The 13,236-nt window shown below is 29.1% G+C and overlaps 5 protein-coding genes across 5 annotated transcripts; 3 read left to right on the top strand and 2 right to left on the bottom strand.

The window, feature by feature from the left end:
- Positions 1-2,238: 2,238 nt before the first annotated feature.
- TVAGG3_0837980 (uncharacterized protein) lies at positions 2,239-3,072 on the top strand (the record flags this gene model as incomplete). The annotated part of the gene is made up of 1 exon (XM_051248776.1): positions 2,239-3,072. The coding sequence occupies one exon, from the start codon at positions 2,239-2,241 to the stop codon at positions 3,070-3,072; it is 834 nt and encodes a 277-aa protein (XP_051084251.1).
- Positions 3,073-4,290: 1,218 nt separating this feature from the next.
- On the bottom strand, positions 4,291-4,730 carry TVAGG3_0837970 (uncharacterized protein; the record flags this gene model as incomplete). Its single annotated transcript, XM_051248775.1, has 1 exon — positions 4,371-4,730. The coding sequence occupies one exon, from the start codon at positions 4,728-4,730 to the stop codon at positions 4,371-4,373; it is 360 nt and encodes a 119-aa protein (XP_051084250.1).
- A 981-nt stretch (positions 4,731-5,711) lies between these two features.
- On the top strand, positions 5,712-6,559 carry TVAGG3_0837960 (uncharacterized protein; the record flags this gene model as incomplete). Its single annotated transcript, XM_051248774.1, has 1 exon — positions 5,712-6,527. The coding sequence occupies one exon, from the start codon at positions 5,712-5,714 to the stop codon at positions 6,525-6,527; it is 816 nt and encodes a 271-aa protein (XP_051084249.1).
- A 1,242-nt stretch (positions 6,560-7,801) lies between these two features.
- Positions 7,802-9,457, top strand: TVAGG3_0837950 (leucine-rich repeats (6 copies)-containing protein; the record flags this gene model as incomplete). Its single annotated transcript, XM_001578927.1, has 1 exon — positions 7,802-9,457. One exon carries the CDS (start codon positions 7,802-7,804, stop codon positions 9,455-9,457), a length of 1,656 nt encoding a protein of 551 aa, XP_001578977.1.
- Positions 9,458-10,438: 981 nt separating this feature from the next.
- On the bottom strand, positions 10,439-12,403 carry TVAGG3_0837940 (antigen BSP-related family; the record flags this gene model as incomplete). The annotated part of the gene is made up of 1 exon (XM_001578926.1): positions 10,439-12,403. One exon carries the CDS (start codon positions 12,401-12,403, stop codon positions 10,439-10,441), a length of 1,965 nt encoding a protein of 654 aa, XP_001578976.1.
- Positions 12,404-13,236: the final 833 nt, after the last annotated feature.

Below are 13,236 nucleotides of genomic sequence, written 5' to 3'. Positions count from 1 at the left end.
AATTCTTAAAAATTTTCTAATTTTTATAGTATTGCTGTCTGGGCGATATTTGAAGTTTCGTCTATTCAAGTTGAAGAAGAGATGATAGACCAAAATTTTCATACTTTCTTCATATTTGAAATAATGTTTTAACAAGAAACTCAGTTGAGCAACAAAATCAGCAATAAGATGTTCATTGTTGAAGGGAACATTCAGAGACTCTCTTAAGTAGCTTTTGGAGTCTTTGTTCCTCATCTGTGGTACAATGTATTAACAAGTACTTCAGATGAGGAACTGAGTCAGCAATCGGAATCTGATTGATTGCCATAGCCTAAAATGATTACTCAAGTTATTTTTTATTGATCATATTTTTTCCCTTGAAATAGAAACAAATCAAGTAATCTATATAATTCTAATTCTAATTTTTTTTTCGAAAACCCCCTTGCCGATTTCTGTGACCCCAAGCATATAAGTTTCTCAATAGATATGTAATACATATCCATCAACAGATCTGGAAAATCATCATTGAAAGTTTGTGAAGATTGCATCTATGATTTACACACATTAATTATGTATTTTTTGATAGTGTATGAAATTTGGTATTATTTCTAATAGAAATGTATGCTTAATGAAACATTCAGTCAATGAAAAAAAAATGCTATTCAAGAGCCAAAATTGAATAGTCGTAAATAAAGGCCATGCCTGTAAATTTTTGATTTTGGTTATTTTGATATCAGTGAGAAACTGTTCAAAAATGAAATAAAATTATTATATAAATCAGGTTTCAACAAATTCAAGCTAAAATAATCGTTGTTCCAAAGTTTTATTTCATTTCATATGAAAGGTTAGTTTCTTACAATAACCGATGCATTATTTGATAAAAAATGAATGTCAAGTGTGATAGTAATGCATCGAGTATTATTGATGGTGACGAGAATGAAGAATTTCAATGATCTTTAAGGTTGTTGTTATGTGGTTATTCTTAATACACCAAGGGATGAAACGCATGCATTCCTGGAAGAAAGAAAGATCATTTTTTAATTCTGTTCCAGAAGTGTAAGAAAGTTGTAGAATGGGAGTTATTGCTGCAACAATAACCTCGTCTATGAATCTGTTTTGAACATCTCCGTATTCTGGAGGTAATGAACCTGTTTTTTCGATATTTTGAATCATAGAAACAACTTCTGGTATCATTAAGTGATAGTCCCCTTCTCGTTCGACGCATTGTGTGAAGATTATTGTAGAAGTTTCAAAATCTTCAGAGAATTTCAGCGTCATAATTCTTTCTAAAAAAATTCAAAAATAATTTTCCATGGATCAAATATCAGAAATTGTTCATTTTGGAGAAATGGCTATAGCCAGAGGTTTTTTAGCCATCCGGAATCCTTACTTACTATAAATCAACAGAGAAAATACTTCGAAAACAAAGATATCGAACAAAATTGTGCCCTTTATGCTTGAGATATGAAGCACAGTAATAATGTGTATGGATTTGTTGAATAAATACTATTTGATATAAAGGTAATTCTTGAATAAATTCTATAATGATATGAAATTTTGTTATGAAAATCAAATGATTAAAATTGCTCATGAAGAGCAAAAATCGATGTTAAGAAAGTAAATTGTTTTTTGATTTTCATAACAAAATTTCATATCATTGGATTTCATGTTTTTTTTTTTTAATCTAAAATAAATATGATAGGATCTAAAGTACTAATATACATATATGTTGAACCCAATAATTGCTCATAAAATTTTGTTGGAGAAATTTATTAAATTGCATGAAATACAACCATGCATCAGCTTCACATCAGACTGATTCCATATATCCCAAATTCTTATCTAGTTAAAAAAAATTCAATAAACTCCTTTCCATTCGTAAAGTTTCCTATTCAAATTTTTGATAAAGGTCCACTCAATAGTGAGGCAGGAAAACGATAGGGCGACTTTAGATAGGGGTAAAAAGGGTCATTCAAATTTTCAGAACTTTTTTGAAAATATAATTAAAGAAAAACTCTCTATCTTTGCCTTAAATGGGCATGGATCAAATCGGAAAGAATTTTCAAAATTATGACTTTTAAAAAACGGTTGGTCTGACTTTTTTTGACTAATACTCAGAAGAGCCATGATAAACGAAAATGAAAAAAAAATCATTACAAATTAAGAATAAAATCATCATTCAAAATATAAGTCAGAAAACTGACCATCAATGGAGCAACCATTCAAAAAAATTTGAAGACTTAACTTCATTTTTAATTAATGCTGACCTTCTTCAGCGTGTTTTGCAGCTCCAAACTGGCATCAGATAAGTTGATAAACATGATGAATACGGAAACGGGAACAACGATATCTCCGGAACCTTTCGCGAAGCTTGGTTGCCCAGAAGAATATGGAACATATATAATTTCAAAAAATCAGATTGGTTCTATAACTATCGAATCTTCTAAAGTATGTCACTATATTATCAAAGGATCTCAAGCAACTATTACAATTAAAGGTCCAATAGGTATTTCAGTTAGAACAAATCAAGTATCAATTAATGATGAATCAGATATTACATACCCAGGCAATCAGCCACTTATCCTTGTTGAAGAATATGTTACGCAGTTTACCTATACACCAAAATATCAAGGTACTCCTAAATCAAGTTATAATTTCTTGCATTCTTCTATAGCGAACACTCAGAAAATTATTATTAAACCCACTCAATATGCTGAATATAAATCAGAACAGCCTAGTTCATATTACTATCTGAATGAAGGTGATATTACTTCTGAATTTACTGGATACACTAGTAAGCTATTTGCAACTGTTACAGCACCTCCACCAACTGATGATAAAACCGATAAAACGAGTTCAACTGGCTCTACTGGCTCTACAGGGTCTACAGGTACTTCAGGAAGCTCAAGTTCATCCAGTTCTCCATCAGAGAGTAAAGGAGGAAGTGGCAGCTTACCTATAATTATTGGTGTCATAGTTGCTGTAATTGTGATAGGAATTGTCATTGGAGTTTGTCAATTATTTGTCTTTGTCATTAAAATTAAAAAGAATCAGACTCTAACCATCCAGCCGAAGCAGTTTAAATACGAATAAAAAATTAAATTTATTCATTTATAAAATTTCTACAAAAATTGTTTATTACAGCAATTTGAGCCTTTGTTCCTCATTTGGGATACAATTCATTAACATGTACCCCAAAATCGAGCCCAAAATCAGATACACATAAAATTAATTATGTATATCATGTAACGACTTTATACTTACAATACATATTAGGCCATCATGTATGATAGATATTAATACACTGACAAACTTTTCACAATATATATACTTACACCAACCTATTAATTCATGTGTCAAAACACAATAAACTCAAATAAACTATATCTTTCTCAATTTCAATATTTTTTAATCAATCTATAAGTTGATTAATCAAAACGTTCATAATATTATGCCTAATTTTCAAAATTTTCGCTTGCTTTCTCAAAATCAGAAATTCTTAAAAATTTTCTAATTTTTATAGTATTGCTGTCTGGGCGATATTTGAAGTTTCGTCTATTCAAGTTGAAGAAGAGATGATAGACCAAAATTTTCATACTTTCTTCATATTTGAAATAATGTTTTAACAAGAAACTCAGTTGAGCAACAAAATCAGCAATAAGATGTTCATTGTTGAAGGGAACATTCAGAGACTCTCTTAAGTAGCTTTTGGAGTCTTTGTTCCTCATCTGTGGTACAATGTATTAACAAGTACTTCAGATGAGGAACTGAGTCAGCAATCGGAATCTGATTGATTGCCATAGCCTAAAATGATTACTCAAGTTATTTTTTATTGATCATATTTTTTCCCTTGAAATAGAAACAAATCAAGTAATCTATATAATTCTAATTCTAATTTTTTTTTCGAAAACCCCCTTGCCGATTTCTGTGACCCCAAGCATATAAGTTTCTCAATAGATATGTAATACATATCCATCAACAGATCTGGAAAATCATCATTGAAAGTTTGTGAAGATTGCATCTATGATTTACACACATTAATTATGTATTTTTTGATAGTGTATGAAATTTGGTATTATTTCTAATAGAAATGTATGCTTAATGAAACATTCAGTCAATGAAAAAAAAATGCTATTCAAGAGCCAAAATTGAATAGTCGTAAATAAAGGCCATGCCTGTAAATTTTTGATTTTGGTTATTTTGATATCAGTGAGAAACTGTTCAAAAATGAAATAAAATTATTATATAAATCAGGTTTCAACAAATTCAAGCTAAAATAATCGTTGTTCCAAAGTTTTATTTCATTTCATATGAAAGGTTAGTTTCTTACAATAACCGATGCATTATTTGATAAAAAATGAATGTCAAGTGTGATAGTAATGCATCGAGTATTATTGATGGTGACGAGAATGAAGAATTTCAATGATCTTTAAGGTTGTTGTTATGTGGTTATTCTTAATACACCAAGGGATGAAACGCATGCATTCCTGGAAGAAAGAAAGATCATTTTTTAATTCTGTTCCAGAAGTGTAAGAAAGTTGTAGAATGGGAGTTATTGCTGCAACAATAACCTCGTCTATGAATCTGTTTTGAACATCTCCGTATTCTGGAGGTAATGAACCTGTTTTTTCGATATTTTGAATCATAGAAACAACTTCTGGTATCATTAAGTGATAGTCCCCTTCTCGTTCGACGCATTGTGTGAAGATTATTGTAGAAGTTTCAAAATCTTCAGAGAATTTCAGCGTCATAATTCTTTCTAAAAAAAATTCAAAAATAATTTTCCATGGATCAAATATCAGAAATTGTTCATTTTGGAGAAATGGCTATAGCCAGAGGTTTTTTAGCCATCCGGAATCCTTACTTACTATAAATCAACAGAGAAAATACTTCGAAAACAAAGATATCGAACAAAATTGTGCCCTTTATGCTTGAGATATGAAGCACAGTAATAATGTGTATGGATTTGTTGAATAAATACTATTTGATATAAAGGTAATTCTTGAATAAATTCTATAATGATATGAAATTTTGTTATGAAAATCAAATGATTAAAATTGCTCATGAAGAGCAAAAATCGATGTTAAGAAAGTAAATTGTTTTTTGATTTTCATAACAAAATTTCATATCATTGGATTTCATGTTTTTTTTTTTAATCTAAAATAAATATGATAGGATCTAAAGTACTAATATACATATATGTTGAACCCAATAATTGCTCATAAAATTTTGTTGGAGAAATTTATTAAATTGCATGAAATACAACCATGCATCAGCTTCACATCAGACTGATTCCATATATCCCAAATTCTTATCTAGTTAAAAAAAATTCAATAAACTCCTTTCCATTCGTAAAGTTTCCTATTCAAATTTTTGATAGAGGTCCACTCAATAGTGAGGCAGGAAAACGATAGGGCGACTTTAGATAGGGGTAAAAAGGGTCATTCAAATTTTCAGAACTTTTTTGAAAATATAATTAAAGAAAAACTCTCTATCTTTGCCTTAAATGGGCATGGATCAAATCGGAAAGAATTTTCAAAATTATGACTTTTAAAAAACGGTTGGTCTGACTTTTTTTGACTAATACTCAGAAGAGCCATGATAAACGAAAATGAAAAAAAAATCATTACAAATTAAGAATAAAATCATCATTCAAAATATAAGTCAGAAAACTGACCATCAATGGAGCAACCATTCAAAAAAATTTGAAGACTTAACTTCATTTTTAATTAATGCTGACCTTCTTCAGCGTGTTTTGCAGCTCCAAACTGGCATCAGATAAGTTGATAAACATGATGAATACGGAAACGGGAACAACGATATCTCCGGAACCTTTCGCGAAGCTTGGTTGCCCAGAAGAATATGGAACATATATAATTTCAAAAAATCAGATTGGTTCTATAACTATCGAATCTTCTAAAGTATGTCACTATATTATCAAAGGATCTCAAGCAACTATTACAATTAAAGGTCCAATAGGTATTTCAGTTAGAACAAATCAAGTATCAATTAATGATGAATCAGATATTACATACCCAGGCAATCAGCCACTTATCCTTGTTGAAGAATATGTTACGCAGTTTACCTATACACCAAAATATCAAGGTACTCCTAAATCAAGTTATAATTTCTTGCATTCTTCTATAGCGAACACTCAGAAAATTATTATTAAACCCACTCAATATGCTGAATATAAATCAGAACAGCCTAGTTCATATTACTATCTGAATGAAGGTGATATTACTTCTGAATTTACTGGATACACTAGTAAGCTATTTGCAACTGTTACAGCACCTCCACCAACTGATGATAAAACCGATAAAACGAGTTCAACTGGCTCTACTGGCTCTACAGGGTCTACAGGTACTTCAGGAAGCTCAAGTTCATCCAGTTCTCCATCAGAGAGTAAAGGAGGAAGTGGCAGCTTACCTATAATTATTGGTGTCATAGTTGCTGTAATTGTGATAGGAATTGTCATTGGAGTTTGTGTATACTTCTTTGTCATTAAAAAGAAATCAGACTCTAACCATCCAGCCGAAGCAGTTTAAATACGAATAAAAAATTAAATTTATTCATTTATAAAATTTCTACAAAAATTGTTTATTACAGCAATTTGAGCCTTTGTTCCTCATTTGGGATACAATTCATTAACATGTACCCCAAAATCGAGCCCAAAATCAGATACACATAAAATTAATTATGTATATCATGTAACGACTTTATACTTACAATACATATTAGGCCATCATGTATGATAGATATTAATACACTGACAAACTTTTCACAATATATATACTTACACCAACCTATTAATTCATGTGTCAAAACACAATAAACTCAAATAAACTATATCTTTCTCAATTTCAATATTTTTTAATCAATCTATAAGTTGATTAATCAAAACGTTCATAATATTATGCCTAATTTTCAAAATTTTCGCTTGCTTTCTCAAAATCAGAAATTCTTAAAAATTTTCTAATTTTTATAGTATTGCTGTCTGGGCGATATTTGAAGTTTCGTCTATTCAAGTTGAAGAAGAGATGATAGACCAAAATTTTCATACTTTCTTCATATTTGAAATAATGTTTTAACAAGAAACTCAGTTGAGCAACAAAATCAGCAATAAGATGTTCATTGTTGAAGGGAACATTCAGAGACTCTCTTAAGTAGCTTTTGGAGTCTTTGTTCCTCATCTGTGGTACAATGTATTAACAAGTACTTCAGATGAGGAACTGAGTCAGCAATCGGAATCTGATTGATTGCCATAGCCTAAAATGATTACTCAAGTTATTTTTTATTGATCATATTTTTTCCCTTGAAATAGAAACAAATCAAGTAATCTATATAATTCTAATTCTAATTTTTTTTTCGAAAACCCCCTTGCCGATTTCTGTGACCCCAAGCATATAAGTTTCTCAATAGATATGTAATACATATCCATCAACAGATCTGGAAAATCATCATTGAAAGTTTGTGAAGATTGTATCTATGATTTACACACATTAATTATGTATTTTTTGATAGTGTATGAAATTTGGTATTATTTCTAATAGAAATGTATGCTTAATGAAACATTCAGTCAATGAAAAAAAAATGCTATTCAAGAGCCAAAATTGAATAGTCGTAAATAAAGGCCATGCCTGTAAATTTTTGATTTTGGTTATTTTGATATCAGTGAGAAACTGTTCAAAAATGAAATAAAATTATTATATAAATCAGGTTTCAACAAATTCAAGCTAAAATAATCGTTGTTCCAAAGTTTTATTTCATTTCATATGAAAGGTTAGTTTCTTACAATAACCGATGCATTATTTGATAAAAAATGAATGTCAAGTGTGATAGTAATGCATCGAGTATTATTGATGGTGACTATATTAAGGGAATTTTTGAATTTAATTCAACTTTCAGAACAATTGAAATTACAGGGAATATTAAGAAAATACCCTCATATTGCTTTCATGGATGCTCAGAATTGGTGTCTGTATCCCTATTCTCCAAAATCACGAGTATTGGACATTTTGCACTCTCCCATTGCGAAAAGCTCAAAAATATTTCAATTCCAACAACAGTTGAATCAATAGGAATTCAATGTTTTTCCTATTGTTTGTCATTAAATAAAATTGATCTACCAAACAGCATATCTAATATTCAAGATGGATCATTTTCATATTGTACTTGGATTTCAGATATTAAGCTTCCAAAATGCCTAGAACAGATATCTAGATATGCTTTTATAGGATGTGGCGAATTGAAAAACATCTCTTTACCAGTTAGTTTGAAAATCATTCAAATGCATGCATTTTCTGAATGTTCTAGTCTTATTGAAATTGTTATTCCTGATTCTGTAATAGGAATTGATATAAATGCGTTTAGTGAATGCCATAATCTTCAAAGGATTCAACCCCCAATGAGAATTATTGTGAAAAAATTCGGTCCCCATACTCATGGTTACCTTCCTGAAAATTGTATAATTAACTACACATTTAAGGAAAATGAGACTCGAATAAAAGCATATTCTTTTTTCAGGAATAAAAGAGTGACTGAGATTAATCTAAATAAGATTTATTTTGGTTCTGAAAAATTTGATATCCCAGAAAATCTGACCCACATAGAAGAGGAATCGTTTTATGAATGTTTAAATCTAAAAAAAATAATTCTTTCTGAAAAGATCATTTCTATCGGTAATGATGCATTCAATTCATGCGTAAATCTAACAATCATTATGCTTAATAATATATTCATCTCGTTAGGTATAAGATGTTTTGAAAATATTCTAGCTATTTGTCAATTTCCTGAGCAGCATTCTGGGTTTCAACCATATCAATATTATGGACAGTATAATATTGAAGCAAAAGCTCCAACAGATTCAACATTCCTTCCTCCATTTTGTTTTTACAATAGTAGCCTTACATCATTAAAATTGAATGGAATGATTAAAACTATTGGAACATATTGTTTTGCAGGAACAAATGTTGAAGAAGTTAATTTATATGGAGTTGAGATTTTGGGAGGTAGTGCATTTGCTGAATCTCGACAACTGAAGCGAGTATTATTCTCTGATTCCATAAAATTTATAGGTGAATATGCATTTTATAATTGCTCCCGGTTAATAGCATTAGAGTTTAGTTCACAAAATGCAATCGATGTACTCCAAAGTGCTTTCGAATCTTGTTCAAATTTAGATATCTCGACTATTTTATTAAAAATGAAGTATATTCCGGTGAAATGTTTCTACAATGTTACAAATATTGAATCAATTAATATTCATTCAAATATTGATCGCATTGAAGACTATGCCTTTTGTTATGCTAGCAATGTTAAATCATTGGTTATAGAAGAAGGAATACGAACTATTGGAAAATTCTCATTTAATAATGTTAACATTACAACGATCATCCTTCCAGATAGTTTGACAAGTATCGGAGAATACTGTTTCGGTTCATGTTCTAACTTGGTAACGGTTAGAAATCATAATTGAATAATCATAGAAGGTTTATTTTATAATTGTTTTTCCTTAAAAATCTTCAATTTAATGGAAAAGTTACTTACTTTGGCAATTCATTCTTCATGGCATATCATTTACCATTTTCAAAAATTGAAGCAAATAGCTATTTTGGAGAAGATGTTTTAATTAAAGTTGAGCATATTGAATCTATAGAATTTGGAGATAAAAGCCTGATCTGTGAACAGCATTTATCTTATCCATATAATCATGTGCAAACGATCAAATTTGGAGATGGTACATGTTTCTTTGAAGAAATAAAAGCAGAAAATTACTATTACACTGGTTCATAAAAAGATGATCATAATGTTGATGGGTCAGTATATAAAATGATTACAAAATATGCAACATCTGTTTATGTTCCAAGCTCATATTTGGTATCATCATTTTGTGGAAAACCAATTATCTATTATCCAGAAAATAAAAGAAATCCAAAGCAAAGACCTCATGAATTAAAACAAAAAGTGAATGCTCTTGATCTGTCGTTGAAGCAAAAATCAATGAAATTAAAGAATATTAATTTACAATCTGTTAAAGAATGCAATATTTACAATAACAAAACCATTAATATGGAAAGAATTGACAGATTTTATTTCGACCCAAAGAAATGTATTATCTCTTTGTTTCCCTCGATTATAAAATAAAAATGTAAGTTTCTTTTATATATCAAGCATAAAATGTTGATTTTTATTGATCATTATTGGGATTAAGCTTTATCACAATAATCTTGAATTTTCTTTATTTCATATAGAAATTCTCAAGCATTGCATTTATTTTAAATCTAGTAATAGTTCATATGGTTAGATATTGCTATCCGAAATTTCCAATAAAAACACATTCTATATAAGCTTGGTTTTAACTAAAACATATTTCGATTATTATTTCGCATTAAAACTATGTTTGCGATCTGTGAAGATAAACCTCATTTAAAATAGTTTTTGATGACCAAATGAATTATTAGGATTTTAATGAATTAATAAGACTTTGACTAAACATGGATATAATTTTACCAATATGAAGTAATGTTGGTTTGTTATCATCATAATTCTGATAGCAAACAATTGTGGTATTGAAATCTGGAGGAATGCTTATTATTTCATGCTTCAATTTTTCACGGAGTTTCCTCTTCGAAATTGGTTCCCTTTCTCTAATAGTATCTATTCCGCAAAATGAATCAATAAGATAAGTATCTGGAACATGCACTTTTAATTTATTGATATAAATAAAATAAGTAAAGAAATCATCAACAAAATAATCGGTTTTCTCTGATCCGGTGTATTTTAATTCAAAAAGAAAATCTTCAACTATACTTCTATACTCATTAACACTTAAAATACCCTCAAAATTAACTACCTGAAGGTTTTGACATTTAGAAAAAGGAAATACAGAAAATTGAGTTCCATTTGGAAATCTAATCGAATGAAAGCTAACATTATAAAAACTTATTGAAATAAACATTAATTGACTTTGTTTAAGATCTATATTGATCAAATTTAGACAATTATTAAAAGCATTAGGATAAATAGTTCCATACATTGCATCAATTATAACCTCTTTTAATCTATTGCATTCGGAAATTGCATATGAATCTATTGTTATAGAATTACAAGTAATGTTTATTGTTTCAATGTTTGATTGATCAAAAACTTTTAACCCAATATAGATTGAATTAGAATATAATGGATCTAAAGATTTGTTCAAATAATTAAATTGTGAAAGATTACAATTATACAAGCATGATTCTTCTAAGGAAATGATAGTGTCTGGTAATTGAATATTATTCAACGAAATACAATTATAAAATGCTTTAGACTGAATTGTACTTAGTATTCTTGGAAATTCAAATGAACCTAAAGATATGCAGTTGAAGAAAGTTTCAGGATGTATAATTTCAATCATGTTTGAACAATTAATTGATGTGATTGATGTGCATTCTTTAAATGCTTTCTCTCCTATAAATTCGATGATATTTGTTAGATCTATAAGCCCTGTTAATGAAATGCATCCTTCAAATGCACTAGACCCAATGTAATTAACATTTTTAATATTATGAATGAATTTGAGATTTTTGCAGCCATAGAAACAATATGGTTCGATTATTTTGATGTTATTTGGAATTGTATACTCTGTTATGTTAGAATCATAAAATATATACTGAGGTAACTGTATTATTGAAGATCCTAATATCAATTGGTTTATCATTGATTTATTGGTATAAAATGCATAGGGTCCAATTGATACATTATTTTTGAGTTCCAAATTTAATATTATAGCATTAGCAAATGCATAATCTTGAATAGAAATTGCTGAAACGACCAAATTATATAAAGATGTAGATTCGAATGCATGTTGTGCTATAAATTCCACAGTGCTAATATTTATATCATTTAACGCAACACAACCACAAAAAGCAGAATCATATATATCTTTTGCATGGCAATTAATGACACTTTTTAGTTGAAAACAATTATAGAAACAGAATTGTGGAATTGTTATGATTTTTTCATTGAGGGTAATTGTTTGAATAGAAGAATGTGCAAAAGCAGCATATCCTATAGCATCAATACCTTCATCAATTGTAAACGTGGTTATAGAATCATTTTCAAAATATTGATAAGGTAATATTTTATTACTTAGAAATTTTGATGGTTTTATTATTAATCCAAATGAATGAAACTCTTGTATTTCCATATTGAAATCAATGCATTTATATTCGAAATGATTTATTCCCCAGCATTTATCGAAAGCATATTTATCAATAAAACTTATGTTTTCGTTCAAAACAACTTTTTGCAAATTTTCACAATTTGCAAATGCATACTGGCCAACTGTTGTTATATTGTCTGGAAAGGAAATGATTTTGTTTGAGGATGTAATAAAACATGTTTCATTTATTTCTATTAAATCGCTGCAGCCCTGCATGAAATAATTAGGAATAGTTGTATGAACAGAATGCATAGTCTGAAATAATCTCAACTGAGTCAGGGAGAGAAATATTTGTTAATGATTCACAATAGCCAAATGCATATTTAGAGACCTTTTTAACAACTGAACAAACGTGAACTGAGAGTAAATTTTGGCATTGATGAAAACAAAAGGCAGGAATTTTATTGTAATTTGTCGAAATATTAACAATTCTGATACTGGAATTTTGTTCAAAAACAGGCGTTAATCTATCCCCATATACTGAACAGTATCCAAATGATGTACATTCAATATTCAATTTGACTTATCAAATCTTATATATAATATCAACAATGAAAATTAAAGTGGTAATATTTAATTTGAATTTTAAAATTTGTATTTATCAAAGATGAATCAGATCTAGAGCATAAACGTGTCCCCCATCAAGGGGAAATTATAAAAATGAGTTGTTGGTCGTATTTCATATCACATGTCAATATGGCCAACCCTTGTTTTCCATTGTGAAAAACTAGAATTCCCTTTCATTATAGAATTTGTAAATGATTATATAATAATCCAATCCAAAAGATCAAATTTGGAGATGGCACTTTTTTATGAAGGGACAAAAACTGAAAAAGTAACCAAATTGGATTCTAATTTTCATCATGAATTTCATCTTTGAAAATCGGACAATTTTACTTCTTAGTCTAGTATTAAGCTTCTAATAATAGATCCTAGCCATAAACTAAATACGAGGCGTTTTATCAATCTGGATACGGTGAAAATTCATTTTAATTACTATTTATACTGGTTCAGAAAAAGATGATCATAATGTTGATGGATAAATGTAT

This window comes from Trichomonas vaginalis, chromosome VI (assembly GCF_026262505.1).
Source record: "Trichomonas vaginalis G3 chromosome VI, whole genome shotgun sequence".
Taxonomy (NCBI): domain Eukaryota; phylum Parabasalia; order Trichomonadida; family Trichomonadidae; genus Trichomonas; species Trichomonas vaginalis.
This window is presented reverse-complemented; position numbering and strand designations above follow the sequence as displayed.